The sequence below is a fragment of the Siniperca chuatsi genome, linkage group LG24, assembly GCF_020085105.1.
Source record: "Siniperca chuatsi isolate FFG_IHB_CAS linkage group LG24, ASM2008510v1, whole genome shotgun sequence".
NCBI classification, from domain to species: Eukaryota; Metazoa; Chordata; class Actinopteri; order Centrarchiformes; family Sinipercidae; genus Siniperca; species Siniperca chuatsi.
The window spans coordinates 9,024,183-9,039,900 of record NC_058065.1 but is presented as its reverse complement, the minus strand read 5'-3'; the positions used below and the strand labels follow the sequence as shown (position 1 = coordinate 9,039,900).

The window sequence follows — 15,718 nt, the reverse complement described above, 5'->3', positions numbered from 1 at the left end:
AAAAGACTATAAAACTGCAGACAGCAACACGAGTTTTCTTTACAAACACTTCTGCTTCTGTTATTTCTGAAGAGATCTAACCTTGGTAATAGACATTCTCTTTTATTCTTGCTGTCTTTCTCACTGAATTGCTGAGATCTGACTGTGATCACATCCTCCCCTCCTTTAGGAACAGTATATCAGCTTCTGCAGTCTGTGCCTTCAATCTGAGCTCCATCACCCAGGCCTTCAATGGACCCTTTCGCTACCAGGAGAACCCCCGCACTGCCTGGCTCTCCACCCCAAACCCCATACCCAATTTTCAGGTAACTCACAAATTTAAACACGGACAAAAAAAGGTTCCACATAGCTGTTTTTCTCTGATAACATGGTGTTGATAGATGTGAGACAGTTTTGTCCTTCCACAATTTCCCAGCCTTCCCTCCAATGCTTTGTAAAGAAGTTTCCGACCTCCATTTCATCTTTTTGTGCCGAGTACAGAGATGCATATTGCAGTATAGCACATTCTATACTTATTCAAAAATTCTAGCTCAGCTCCATCAAATATACCTCCAACAATAAGTGCTTGGCAAGTTTCCCAGCATTTACAAAACACTACCCAAATTGGGCTGCTGGGACATAGTGACATTTCAGATTATATAATCTCTGCTTTTCATATGCAATAGTTTTGTTATTTTTGATTTCAGATTTGCATTTATTTACCATATACTTACACTGTCAGTAATGGCCCTCTGCAGCTCATACTGAACTTTCTCATTGTAGAAATTTTGAAAAGAACCCACAAGTCTAACTCAAAACATTCACAAAGGTCTGTTTCTAGTTTGTACCCCCAGGTTGAAAGCATACTAATCAGTAATATTAGCTGATGGAGCATTTTGTTGAAAAGAAACCTGCAGAAACCACCAATGTACATCCTTAACACTTGACACTAATCCCTCCTGTCCTGGCTGCTCAGTGTGGCACACTGGAGGAGGGAGGCCCCGGGGGGAACCTGACAGAGCGCAGCCTCCAGGACGCCCAGCGACTCTTCCTCATGAATGATGTGGTCCAGCCGGTCACCATCAACCCTCTGCTAACCCAGGACAACCTGCGCTTCTCCAAACTGGTAGTGGACATTGTGCAGGGCCGAGACACCCTCTACCATGTCATGTACATCGGCACTGGTGAGCAAGACGGGAGAGAGCTGGGGCAGACCAAAAATGTAAAAGAGTCAATTGCATTGCTGATTTAAAATGAATAGTAATAACGTAATAGATAGTTTGTAAATCATTAGATTGGCCACTTTTTTCTGCATCAACAGGCTTTACTGGCTCATTTATAACGCTTTTATTACCATCAAAGTATACAATTCACTCATATTTAAACCCAGAACTTTGCTCCTTGTTCATCTTGTCCAATCAGAATACGGCACCATCCTGAAGACTCTCTCCACAGCCAATAAAAGCCTTCATGGCTGCTACCTGGAGGAGCTCAGGATCCTCCCTGAAGGGCAAATCGGACCAATCAAGAGCCTGCAAATCCTGCACAGTGACAGATCTCTGATTGTTGGGCTTGATGACAGACTGGTGAAGATCCCATTAGAGCGCTGCTCCAGCTATCCAACTGAACGGTAACTGCAATGTCAAATATGATGTCAGCTTCGAAAAACATTTTTCTGAAAAGTAAGTGAGGCTTTCAGATAACGAGTAGCAGATTTCTAAACTTTTACTATTGTTTTATATTTAATCAGAAGGAAAATATCAGTGATCTAGGATTAACAAACATATGTCAGATATAACAACATAAATATGATTCATCATAAATATTTAAAGTAAGCAAATGAAAAGCCAATATCTGTAGTCAATCATTTAGTAAAAGTTGCAGTTTAAATCCAGTTCGTTGCTGCTGGTGGTGAGCGTGCAAATTTACTAACTCAACTTGAACATACTTAAATAGATTTATGAACTTAGTGCCATTAAAGACACAAACACGTGTGGATGGCCAAGTCTGAAAGGCCGGCAATAAACGCTGACAAAGATGATTATGTTAAGAGCCCAGTTTAATGCTTTTGAACAGTCAGTCCGTATTTTGGCAAGACTCATAGCAGACATTACATAAGCAGGCATTTATAGAGTTTGCTGACAATAAATGCACTACTACAATGTTGACAACCTTACAAGATAGTGTATGATGTATAGTAGTTCCTCAGTTTGAGTCCCTCTAACAGCCCTCCTACTTGAAACACAATAGAAGTACTTTAATACAGAGAATATACTGCTGACTACTAGAGTTTTTGATGCCATTTTGAATTAGTATTTCATAGCAACAAGACTGTGTCACAGAGAGACTTAATAATTTAATTACTGACTAGTTGTCTGCACTCATATCAGTCATTGCATGGAAGCTCGGGACCCTTACTGTGGCTGGGATCACAAACAGAAGCGCTGCACCACCATTGAGGAGAGCTCCAACATGAACCAGTGGACCCAAAACATCACTGAGTGCCCAGTAAGACGCACACACACAGTTAGTCTGGTGAATTGGTCTTTACTGTATATACACTGTATTTAAAAATGCTTAGCTTTTTTCAAGAGCTCATGAGAAGTTCCTCTGTGGGAAATGTCTAAAAACAGCATCCATTCTTTATTCTTTGACTGTGATGATTATTCAATAATAAAACACTTCATTGTCATCAATCTTATAATCTATAATGAATTTCTCATTTAATTAATTATCATTTGTTTATCACTTAGGGGAGAAAAGTATCTTTCACAGCTGTATATTAACTAATAATATTATGGTAATACAGGGCATCAAGCTGTAGATTTAGACCAATTTGCTGTATTTAACCCTTAAATCCCCTCTGGAGGTGAGGAACCTGACACAGGATGGCGGTTTTGGTCCCTGGGCACCATGGCAACCATGTAACCATGATGATGGCGAGGGCTCCATCAGCAGCTGTGTGTGTCGGTCCCGCTTGTGTGACGGACCCGTGGCTCAATGTGGTGGGGTCCAATGTAAGGGCCCAACTATCCAGGTGGCAAACTGTTCCAGGTACAGTCTCTTTACGCAGATATTCTAACTCTAACCCTTGAAGTCAATCACACTAGACTGAATACATTATTCTGCGAGACATGTACTGTGAAAACAAGGAGTGATCTTCATTACTTCAGAGATCAGATTACTCTAAGCTGCTGATTTCAGAACAGCAACATTGTTTAATTTTAAAAGTGAACAAGTTTGAATTTGAATGATTTCAAAATATGTGGCTCATAATCATGAGTTGTTGCTAACTTTTAACAGTAGCTGCTGGTGCCAGAAACAAGGTTGATGAGTGCAGCTGGTGTACCATAAAACACACAGATTCTCGAGTCACGTGTAATGCTATTGACGTTTCCCATCTCGCGCTCTGTTCCTCAGGAATGGCGGCTGGACTCCCTGGTCTTCATGGGGCCAGTGCAGCAGCACTTGTAGTATCGGATTTGAAGTGAGGCAGCGGTCCTGCAACAACCCCTCGCCTCGCCATGGTGGTCGAATCTGTGTTGGCCAGGGTCGAGAGGAGAGGTGAGATGGAATACGTTTGCATCAGTTTCTGCACCAGGAGCCAGAAATGTCATCTATACGGCATGAAATGTCATTAGCAGCCATCATTACTACATGACAGAGTTAAAACATCATCACCTTTGGATAAGATTGACATCAGTGTCTGTGTGTTTCCAGGCTGTGCAATGAAAAAAAGCCATGTCCCCTGCCAGTATTGTGGACAGCGTGGGGCCCCTGGGCTCACTGCAGTGCTGAATGTGGAGGGGGGGTCCACTCCAGGACCAGAACCTGTGAGAATGGCAACAGCTGTCCTGGATGTTCCATGGTACTGTAATGCTTGTATATTTAAAACATTACAAGGTTAAGATGTTTGTAACTAAGCTGAAAAGTCGGGACATTTTTGTCCTGCTCAAACTATAAAGAATACTGAAAAAGTGACCAGATGATTTATAAGTTAATTTACAAAAGTTGACAGTCTGCTAAGGGATTCTGTTCTTAGGAATTATTTCACCCCAAGATAAATGGTATTTGTTTATTTGGCCAAGAACATCAATCTGTGCTTTCTTCAGTTGTGCCGTCCCCTTTTTGCTTAATCTCATTCTACTAAACCTGCACTGATACGGCTGATTTATAATAAGTGCTTGGCAAAATTTCAGTATATACTGTAAGATAAATATGGGTAAATCTTCTATTCTTTTTCTGATTGATCACAAAATATTACACACACCAATAAGTCATGGCCTTTTCAAACAGGATAAATGGGTTTAAATACATTCAATTGAACAGTCTTACCATATTTATTTAAATATCCCACTTCTCATTCAAGTTTTATTTGGAATAATAGATGCTAAGGCTTTACTTGCTAGAGGACGGATTATTGGGTTATTAAAATCAAAGATTAATTCCCTTGGGAGCATGAATGTGCTCAGTAAATTGTAAGGCAATTAACCAGCTAGATTATCAGATTTTGGCCTGGGTAGGGTGTACAGTGCCACAACTGCTTCTTTTTATCTGCTGGTGAGGAGCTTCACAGAGAGGGGGTCACTTCCTCACAGGAGCCCTGACCAACCAATAGTAGTTGCTGGTGCTTCAAAAAGGATATGATCCCTCACCGGCTTCCCACCTACGAACAATGCCATTTGCGTTTCTTGGAACCCACGGCCGAGCCAGAGGTGCTGCTGATTCAACAACTCCATAAAAACTGACTGTGAAGGCATCATTGTGTGTCTCCAGCTAGAAGCAGCCTTCCATGCTGCCTTAAGCTTTGCCTCTTCAAAGCCACCAGAAGAGTTTAAATAGTCCCATCAAACACAGTAATTAGCTGCATAATAGTCCCTCCAGAAAGAGCCGCAATATTTGTGTTGTTTAGCAGTATGTATTAAGGCAGCAGTGTGTCTCTGCAAGCTGTTTCAGTAATAGTGAATTACTGAAACAGTGGGATTCTATGGCTTTGGGAGATAAAGAAAACCTGCAGTAGAACAGACAGCAGTAGCTAGGTCTATATTTTTCATCTGCATTAATGGTGATAAGCTTTCTCCATCCTGTTTTCCAGGAGTATAAGGCCTGTAACCTGGAGGCCTGCCCTGAGGTCCGCCGCAACACCCCCTGGACCCCCTGGATGCCAGTCAACGTCAGTCAAGACGGGTCAAGGCAAGAGCAGAGATTCAGGTACACCTGCCGGACGCTGCTCCCAGACCCGCAGCAGCTCCAGCTGGGCAAGAAGAAGGTGGAGACCCGGTTCTGCCCCAATGACGGGTCTGGAGCCTGCCAAACTGACTGTGAGTACTGAATGAACAGGGAACATATAATGGAAACAGCAGCTTAACAACTCTTTCCTTTCTCACTTCTTGCTCTGCAGTGTTGTTACCAAAACACAAATGTAGCCATATTTTTCTCTTTTCGTCAGTTGCCAGTAGGTGTTCTTGATTGTTACCATGGAAACACAGCTGGGGTAGTAATTACCTGCTAGACTGCAGGTGTAACCAGATGCCACCTTACATTGGGTGGCAAATTGTAGGTTTAAATTAGTCTTTATTTTTTAAATAGACCAGTCTAAAACAAAATTAAGCCTGGTCTAAATGTATAGACCAGTCTAATATACTGTATCTGTAAAACCAACTCAGTAGAACTATATCTGATTTGGCTTTAAACAGTGCTGCTAGTGGCAGATCTCCCAGTTTGCCACAATAAACACAGCTGGTCTCATCAAAATCAGGATGTAGCCAAACTGTATGTAGAAATCAATCAGCAGATTGATTAAACATCATTGAACTGTCATGGGGAAGCACACGTCCACTTCCTCCATCCTTTAGAGACATGCAGGCTTTTCCCGTCTCTTCATGGAATCTGTTTCGGTACAGTTTAGGTATTTACTCCAAAATAGGTATAGCTGTCAAGGTAAAAATGTAATTTTATTGTTTCATCTTTGGTTCTGTAGCTGCTCTCGTCCTCTTGTCTACAGAAAAAATTCTGCTGGCATCATTGAAAGCCTCCTCATTCATATGTAAATACTTTGTGATTGTGGATGCCTATGTGTGTGTGGCGGGGAAAACTAGTTCATTTTTAAACATGACCCACATTACACCTCACTAATTAATGTTTCATAACAATGTTTCATCTGTCTGCTGAGTTTGGTAATAAAAAGATAAAAATCCTGCAGTTCTTGTTTCCACTCAACGGAAAAAGTTTTGATTTTCTGAGCAATTCACTCATTCAGCAGGGTGGATCAAAAGATGTTGGGATCAACTTTCACTCTTTGTTCTCTGAGTGACAGTTGTTTCAGTTTTTCTTCTTTTTGTCACTCTTCCAGTGCATTGCTTATTATGTCAAAGGGATTGAAGAAATCACTATTTATGGTGTTTTCTGTGTATTTCCAGCTCTGGTTGAAGACTTGGTGAAGACTAGTGGGCAAACTCTGTCGCTGCCCCAAGGTGTGCGCTGGGGATTGTGGGAAACGTGGTCCAGCTGTTCTCAGAAGTGCTCCAGAGGCTTCCGAACCCGGAAACGTAGCTGCTCAACGGCAGAGGGCAGGACCAACCCCAGCGCCTGTGTAGGATCCCCGGTGGAATATCAGGACTGCAACATTCAACCCTGCCCAGGTAATAGGGAGGTTATGGCTGTCAGTGTAATTGCAATAGCAGAATATGTACATTACATAAATAAAGTTTATTTTGTGTGTGTGTTCCAGTGAGTGGAGCCTGGTCTTGCTGGTCCTCCTGGTCCCAGTGCTCAGCCAGCTGTGGGGGCGGACACTACCAGCGGACTCGGACGTGCAGCAGCCCACCCCCTGCCAGTGGAGGAGACATCTGTATAGGCCTGCACACTGAAGAGGCACTCTGTAATACACATGCCTGTGAAGGTATGACAGCATATGTAAAGCTGCATTATGGTTTTTATGTAAAACCAGCTAGCTTCTAGCTCATCACCAAATGTGGCTGAAATAAAAAAAGAGCATCCCACCCCTTGTGGGTAGAGCTGTTAGCAAAGAGCTTCTAACATTATAGTTACCATGGGAACCTGCGTTGACCCCCGCAAACCAAAGATGAGCAGTGTTTCCCAGCAGGATTTTGGACCCAGGTTGAAGAACTCGTTTTGATCCATTTACATAAATGGCAAACAGATTTTCCTTTCCTTTGATTTGATTTGAAAAGTTGGAGTCTAGAGTGGAGAATCCTGGGTCCAATATCCATTATTATTTTCTATTCATATACATTTACAGTATATTATCGGCAGACATAATATTCCTCTTCGCTGCTATGCTAATGATACTCAGCTTCTGGCTGCAAGCCTGTTTTAGGTGGGTAAATGTTTAAAAAAGGGCTATGTAAACACTGTCAAATTTAACCTGAAAGTCAACACTTGAACCTTATAGTCACTGTTTCGTTACTAATCCAGTGTAATTGATCACAGAACCAAAACAAAATTGTCCAAATACTTAAAGACTGCACTGTGAATTTCATTTAATGGATCCTATTGCATTAATAATATAAATAGGCCCTCAGATTTGGCTGTGGTATAAATAATTAAGTAATTATTTAACATGCATCTGTCTGCCACAGTTGACTTTTTTGGTACTGCCACTGGAGACACCAAGTTAAAAATATTGATGTTTCACTCACAGTGGCTTTAATTACGACTTTGTTTATTATTATTATTATTATTATTATTATTATTATTGGTGTTATTTATTATTATTATTATTATTATTGGTGTGGACAATTTGAATAATTTTATGCTTTTGCATACTAGTTATTTTAATGGTAATTTTACATCTCTTTTTGTTCTTTCTAACCCTATTTTGCCATTTTAATCTTTGTTCTGCTGTTTTACTTTGTAAAGTATTTTGTCACTTTGTTTCCAAAAGTGCTACACAGGTTTATTGTCATTTATCATAATTGTTATACAATAAATACACTTCATAGATTCCCGCTGTCTCTCCAGATTAAATAATGGTGTTTGTTTGGCCACTGATGGGAAATCTCCACCACACAGCAAGTGGTGAATCAATATTTGGGTTGAGAAGGCAAACAATGTGGTTGTTAGAGCCTATCCCAGCATGCATTGGCGGAAAGTCAGAAAATAAACAGAAAAAGAAATGTTGATAAAATAGCCTCAGATTTTACCATTGACCCCAACATAGATGGATGCTACTTGTGTGTAGCTTTAGTCCTTTGGTCGTTAAAATAAGACATGGAAAGCAAATTGGTGTAATCAACTTCTCATCTATTTTACACTTTTGTTCAGTAAACAAAGTAACCCCAGTAGGCACACAAGGAGGCTGAACTGTGACTGGCTGTTGACTGATGATGACCATTGTGTTGTGGCCAACACAGCGTGCACACTTGGTGACCCTCCACACAGTTTCTCTGGTCACTCAGTTCCACAGGAGATAAAGAGACTTCTAGTGGCTGCTTGAATTTGTTGCTGGTTGTTTGTATGCACAGTGTTCGTTTCAAGATATCTCATTACAAAAAGCTACTTCTTGCTGCCTTTTTGGGGCAGCCATCATGCAAAACTCAGTTGACTCGAAATGGAAAATCCTGTCATGAACCTATGGAGGTTCAAGAAACCACCCAAAGCAGTTCCTGAGCCCCTTCCTAGACAGTGAACACTAATTGGGTCTGGTTACATATTTCAATAAATACCTTTTTTAATTTTGGGGGCTTTCTTTTGAAGTGGAGATATTTGAAATTGGCTGGCAGTGATATGCTGATGCTGCATCTATTTATTTATTTAATGTTTATTTGCATAGGGACAAGTATGTAGCATAAACCACTGCCATACACCACAGCATTTATAGCCTGAGCTAATTTGCAATGCCTGTCCCTAGATGGGCCTTTACAAACACATAAAACCTACATAAAACTCAACAACAAATACACAAGAGACAAAAAACAGAAATCAACAAGAACACACAACCACAGGAAATAAAACAAGCAGATAAGGACACAGAAGCAGATCCCAAAACATCATTATTTACTGAAAAAAACTGTCTCTCTCAGCATTTACTGCGTGTTATGTTTAACAATATTTTACTTTTCTACCTCAGTCCAGAGATTTTTAGGTATTTTCATTCATTCAATTCATGGTGTTTCAATTTAGGCTTTGTGTATTGTACAGAATGTGCAGTTTTTAAAAATGCTTAAAACAGGTTGGACACATATTTATTGACACTGCGTTAGAAGATATATTTGAAATGGTGTCCAAAACCTGCATGGAAAGTAAAAAAAAAAATCAGCTTCCTGGATTTACAACAAAGCAACACAATACCACCAACTTGTAAACCAACTAGACAGAAAACCAGCTATTGATTTTGTGCCCTTGCATTATTTCAGTTTCTTTTTTTCAGTCTTAAGCTTTCATTCCTTCTCTCCACTCTTTTCTTTGGTCATCAGGTTGGGGTGAATGGACAGAGTGGGGGGACTGTGATGAGGAGGGTCTGCAGCATCGCACCCGTCGCTGTGGTGAGGACCAGGAGGCTGAGGCCAGTCTCTGTAAGGGCAACATCACCCAGTCTAGGCCATGCCAGCCTCATGAGGTGCCAGGTAAGCACATGCTTTTATTAGTAAATTGCTGGAACAAGTTTTTGCTGCAGACTGTTGCTGATATAAGCTGGAAAAATCCAGTTAGAGTCGTACAAAAGTTTAATCAGACACAGTAAATGCTGACTTGTTCACTCTGTGTAGAAATTAAAAAGATGAATTAATGGAGATGTCAGCATTCTGCCTACCTCGAGAACAGTGAAGCCTTTGAGAGAAATTAACTGGCCTTGTCATTTTTGTTGATTGATCTTTTGGAGCTGCAGTGATTTTACTTCACTACATTGATGGGTTTTTTTCTGTGTCTCTCTTTTCATTACTGTCTGTCTGTCTCTCTCCAGTCATTTTACCCGGACAGGAGGACCAAAGCTGTGGAAGTGAGTGAAAACAAGTGATTATACTTTGTTCCCATCTCAGAGACACCTCCTCTATGTGTGTACTCCTCAATTCCCAACATAAAATCTGCCGGGTTTTATGACATCACTCTCCTGTTACATCCAGAGTAAATCTATGTCACCTTGATTTAATTGCAGTCTCTGAACATGTAGCGGCACCTAGTTATTGTTGCAAAGTTACAAAATGATTTGCTTTCTTCTTGTGTGCCACACAGTTGGTAACATATTGACTTTTGTTTGTGGCTTGGGACTGGGCAAACTGTGGGGTCGGTATTGGCCTTTTGATAAAGTTAGATAGCAGCCAGATAGTGACATCAAGTCCCAGCATGATGGAGGTTCATCCTTTCCTGCCTAACTGGCAGGAGGGCCTCACGATGCCAATAACAGTCAGTGGTTGGAGTTTGGTCCAAGGCAAGAAATCTTGGCATTTATTGACCAGACATTTGGTGTCATTGCAGTCTGGTCAGTAAATGCATGGTTCCCTGAGGATTGTTCCTAATAATAGTCTTGACACCTTGATCCTTGAAATTTTGTCTAGAGCCACCATCAGGCAAAAGTTTTCATCGACTTGACATCTTTGAAAACTACTGGCCCGATTACCAAGAAACTTGCTGTGGATATTCATGGTTCCCAGAGAATGAATTATAATGTTTACCCCCTCCTACGAGTATCATCAGTCCACATTTTCCACTTCCACTGTGCGCAAGAAATATCAAAAGAGGATGAACCCTTTCTATTTTGAAAAGTACATGATCTTGCCTATAGCGCCATCCTGAAGTCAAATCGTCAACTTTGAATTGCCATGACCATCCACTCTGGCTATCCATACTCAAGGTCTCCTTAATTGTAGATAGTCATTGAACATGTTCTCCAGAGGATCTCTACCCATTTTGGCCAATACATCAGCCTTCTTCTAGTGCCATTATTAGGCCATATGATCAACTTTTTACACTTTATAACGAATGGCTGGATGGTGATGAAGTTTATTGTCATTAGTACCCCCAAGGATGGACCCCATTGCTTTGTTGTTGCCATCTAATGCCACCCTTACACTAAAATTTGCCTTTGCACACAATATATTGCATAATGTAATAGGCTGATTGCCAAAAAAATTTGCTGAGCACATTCAGATTCCCCAGAGGAATTTCAGCTTTGCAGACGTCTGGAACCAGGCTAGGAAAAGCTCTTAAAGTTGTGGATTCAGTGACATCTTGGGTGTAATGAACAATTCAGCCTCTAAGTTCCTCTTACAGGGCTTTTGAGTTTTCATCTTGTTACACAGGGGCGTCATGTTTGTAAAGCCTGCCATCAAATCTGCCTCATTCCATTCATTCAAAGGTTTACACCACCTGCTACATAGACTCCTCAGGGTTATGCAGTATCTATAATCTCCTCGCTTCAAGTGTTTATTGTCTCAGCTAATTTTTCCCCATGATCAACACCCAATCCTTATGAACAACAATTTTTCAGTCTTATTGGTTTAACCCCCCCCCCACCACCATTTGTCTCATCCTCTCTCTTTGCGTTCTTCCCCTCCAACCCCTCTGTCCCCAGCCTTTACTTTGTTCCAGTTGGTAGCTGTGGGCTCAGCCAGTTTCTTTGCAGCAGCGTTACTGTCAGCACTTGCCTACTCCTACTGCCACCACCTGAACCGACCATCAGCAGAGTCATCAGTCATCCACCCAAGCACACCCAACCACCTCACCTACAACAAGCAGGGCAACGCCACGCCAAAGAATGAGAAGTACATCCCCATGGAGTTTAAGGTGGGCTGGTTCAATTGTTTCATTATAAACCTATACTTTAGGCACTGTCTCCTTTATTAGACAGTTAAAGAAGAGAGAGATGAGAAAAACTGAGAAAGAAAGAAAGTAACTGAAATGTCTTAGTTTATCTGAGGACAAAAACTTTCTTTATGTCTCCACACTACAGACGCTAAACAAGAACAATCTCCATGTGAATGATGAAACGTGCAACCACTTCCCCTCCCCGCTGCCCTCCAGCAATATGTTCACCACCACCTACTATCCTCCCAGCCTGAGCAAGTACGACTTCCACCCAGACTCCCCCTGCAGGACCTACATGCACAGCTGAGAGGAGGCCAAACCAACCCTCGTTACTCACCCTCAGTCACCCTCAAGTGTTTCCTCATTCAAACAAATACACCAAGATTTTGATAGATTATCCTGTTGGTCAAGGTAGTCTTAAAGTAAACACCAAATTACACTTATCTTTTGTGATATCTTGCAATGCAGGTAGTTTCGGTTTTATTTGCCCAGATTTTGAGACATCTGAATTTTGTTTATGTTGCTGACTGAAACTAAAAATTACATTTAAAAAAAATTCAGCAGCAACATCTCTTTCCAAAAAACAATGTTTCCTTTATTCTGGATACTCCACAGACCTCCCTGCAAACAGTAACAGGGACTATTTCTTCAGTACAAAAAGTTGTTCCAATTTACCAATTGTGTGTAGCAACTCAATTTAACATTATTGGCTCTTAATTACACATGTTAAATGTTCACTTCACCCACCCTGTGGTGCTCAGGGCAGTGTGGAAGCAGGGTAGGACCCAGAGCTCCAGGCCTTCAACTAGCCTTCAGACATTGCATGTACCCGGATATCCACCGGACTGAGAAGAGACTCATTTGCTGGTTATTGTTTTGGGGACTCAGTACTACTGTATATTGTTCTATAGACTTGACACTAGTTAAGTGATTGGCTGTCAGTAAAGACTGATATCTATGAGTAAAAACCAGACAATTGATGTGTTCTTCATCCGTCACTGTGTGTGAATGGAGCGAAGAAATGAACAGAGACTTGCAGATTTCTGGCTTATTTGCTTTAATTTTCATGTTTAGCAGCGTCCACATCGGAAAACAACACTGAAGAGGACATTTTTGACACACCTCACTATGTACTGTACATGGGTGAAAATGTTGAAGTTTGAAAGTTTGTTGACCTTTCTGTCAGCAGGTTATATGAATTATTGTAGGGGTGTTCACAGATGTCACTATTGATATTTGTATCTGTATCTGCTGAAACAAAATGATTCAATTTTGTGAACATATGGGGCATTTTTTTGTCAGTCACACTCTTATTTTCCGGACGTTAATGTATTTAGGTTATTGTTAAAAAATCACCAAATATAATACAGCTATACCTGTATATTTCACGAACACACCATCAATCAGCCACAGGCTTTTCAAATGAGTCAACACTTTCAACTGCAGTGCCATGCAAAATGTATGTATAATGTAATGTATGTATAACAGTGATGGATTAACTTGCTCAAGCAGGTTTCAAGTCTCTACATTTTGTTTTTATAGCGTACTGAATTGAATGGTTTGAATTTGTGAATTAAGAAATGCAAGGTGGACTATAACTGTGTTTTTCTCTTACATTTCTGAACACAAGTAACACTGAGCAAATTAGGAGAGAGCAAAAAACACTTTATTTGGCCTTTTACACTCTTTCGTGTTCATCCAGGTGCTCCAGTTTGCTCCCACAGTCCAAAAACATGCAGGTTAGGTGAACTAGATACTCTAAAATTAGTGTGAATGGCTGTCTGTCTACATGTGTTGTGTATGAGGTATAAATGCTCTTAAGTGTCACATAACCTGGATAACATTACCGGTGCTTGTATAAATGTGTCTCACATTTCTGTTGCTTGTTTCAACAAACTGTGGATTATGTCAGCATTGTTCTTGCTGGAGTGTTACATGTTCCCAGTGAAATACATATTCGGTAATGCCTTTGTTTTAGGGGTCTGTAATTTCAGAATAATTTCCAAGAATTATCCTGGAAAAACAATGTAATTTGGAACAAATTATAGGGAAAATAGAAATGTCCTTGATGTAATTGCTTAATTTAAAGCTAAGTAAATTAATTTCATTCATTCATTCCTTTATTATTAGAAACTTATTCTCCATATATGTTGAATCCATATACTGTATGTTGAATATGCTTGCCTGCTGTACACTGACTAAAAGGCTCTCAAGGTTATGCAAGCAATTAAATGTAAGTTTACCAGTTGAACAGCATCTCTATTTTCCCTGTAATTAGTACCAAATTACACAGTTCTTTACAGAAAACGTCTTGGAAATCATTCTAAACATGGCAAATAAATGCTAAAAAGCCCAAAGTAGTAGGATATTAAAGCCACTATGTGCTTCTAGTGGTACTATCAAAAAAGACTCTGCACACCCTACCTTTATGAATCCGACCAGATTTCGCTGGGATTATCTAATTTTTCCAAAAACAAAAATGTAAACCATCATAATAATATAAAGGATTCTCAGATCACAGAAAAAAATCTACGCATAGGGGCTTTAAATAATGTTGAACCTTTAAAACAAATTCTAATATCGTTTTTGTTTCCTGTCACATTCCAGGACAGTGTTGTTAATATTTAAGTTACTCCATGTTGTAAAATGTATATTGCATATCTTGTGTTTCTAAACTGTAAATACCAAGAAATGAATTCAGGTGTTTCTCACCGTTTGCAGTGTTATGTAGCATGAAACAAACAGCCCTGATGATATTTGCTCACGTTTGGGTGCTTGCGTACAAGTGACTGCATGCACTGAGACTCTTACATGATTATACAGTACATGTTTGTGTAAACTGTACAAATATATTTGTCTGTATTTGGCCTAAACAATGGAAATATTCATTTTCAATGACAGAAAAGGTTGTGTTTTTAATTTAAAGGCCTCGACAACCATCTTTGCAGTGAAGTCTGAAAAAACATTCTACATTGTACAGTATTTCTTCACAATTTGTCTGTGGATCCCCAAATGGATTTGTTTTGTTCCCAAAAGACACTTCTTCTGAATATGATTGATGTGAATTTGATTTAACACTGCCTTTTGGACACTGTGAACTTTTGGTACTCTATATTTTTGTATAATGTACACTGTAAAAAAAAGATGAATAAATCAATGTTGGTGCCAATATTTTGGTTATCCATACTAAAAACTTAACTGGGATTTAAAAATTTTTTTACTTAAAGTAGTTTTTTCACGTCACAACCAGTCACTTACTTATCAAGTTACGCTTTTGATATATATTTTGGTATTCCTAATCACAAATATTGGAATTCTGTAAAACATTGAACACCTACACAGTAGCTTTCTTAATAATCTTTGCATCAAAGATTTTTGGATGTAGACTACTCATAGTGTATAAAAGCATAGTCAATTATACTAAAGGTAGTAAAACTTACCGTACCTCTGATAGCACTTTTCAACAGGGTATCAAAGATTTGGGAAAAAAAACTGAAAATATTCCCAATTGAGAAACTGGAACAGCTTTCCAACTCCCAAAAATACACAAAATGGGCACAAAGATGTAGAGTTCATTGCCAATAGTTATTTTGTCCAGTCAACATTGTTTAAGGTGGATTTTTGTTTTCTTTTAAGTGGTTTGGCTGATGCAGGAGCAGGAAGACAAGGGTTACAAGGTGCTCTTTTTAGTGACTTCACTCGCTCAGCTTCCCCCATGGCTTTAATAATTGATGTTGCTTGAGAGAAGACCGGCATGCAGGTAAGTCATCAGCTCCACTGTTTTGTCCTGTAAACCATGGTGATTGTGTTTCTATTTTTCCGGTAGGTAGGTCAATAGATCTTAACTGATGAATAATAAAAGCATTAGAAGCATCTGGTGGAGGGAAGGGCAGTTTGAATAGTCCTCATATGTAACCAGAAAAAATAAGTTACCTGTGCAGTTATTTATTTGAATTAGCTAGTAAATTGCTGGGCT

The 15,718-nt window shown here is 39.9% G+C and overlaps 1 protein-coding gene across 2 annotated transcripts in view; it reads left to right on the top strand.

Annotated features, from left to right (window-relative positions):
* LOC122872429 (semaphorin-5B-like) overlaps positions 1–14,940 on the top strand; it is a 35,273-nt gene extending 20,333 nt beyond the window's left edge. For both annotated transcript variants that reach the window (XM_044188645.1, XM_044188646.1), the window contains 14 exons: positions 170–305; positions 956–1,163; positions 1,402–1,609; positions 2,370–2,487; positions 2,849–3,033; positions 3,400–3,543; positions 3,700–3,847; positions 5,075–5,300; positions 6,399–6,620; positions 6,710–6,880; positions 9,417–9,566; positions 9,902–9,937; positions 11,510–11,721; positions 11,888–14,940. In XM_044188645.1, the coding sequence (XP_044044580.1) occupies positions 170–305; positions 956–1,163; positions 1,402–1,609; positions 2,370–2,487; positions 2,849–3,033; positions 3,400–3,543; positions 3,700–3,847; positions 5,075–5,300; positions 6,399–6,620; positions 6,710–6,880; positions 9,417–9,566; positions 9,902–9,937; positions 11,510–11,721; positions 11,888–12,049 (2,326 nt within the window). In that variant the 3' untranslated portion in view covers positions 12,050–14,940. The remainder of the gene's footprint in view (positions 1–169; positions 306–955; positions 1,164–1,401; positions 1,610–2,369; positions 2,488–2,848; positions 3,034–3,399; positions 3,544–3,699; positions 3,848–5,074; positions 5,301–6,398; positions 6,621–6,709; positions 6,881–9,416; positions 9,567–9,901; positions 9,938–11,509; positions 11,722–11,887) is intronic.
* Positions 14,941–15,718: the final 778 nt, after the last annotated feature.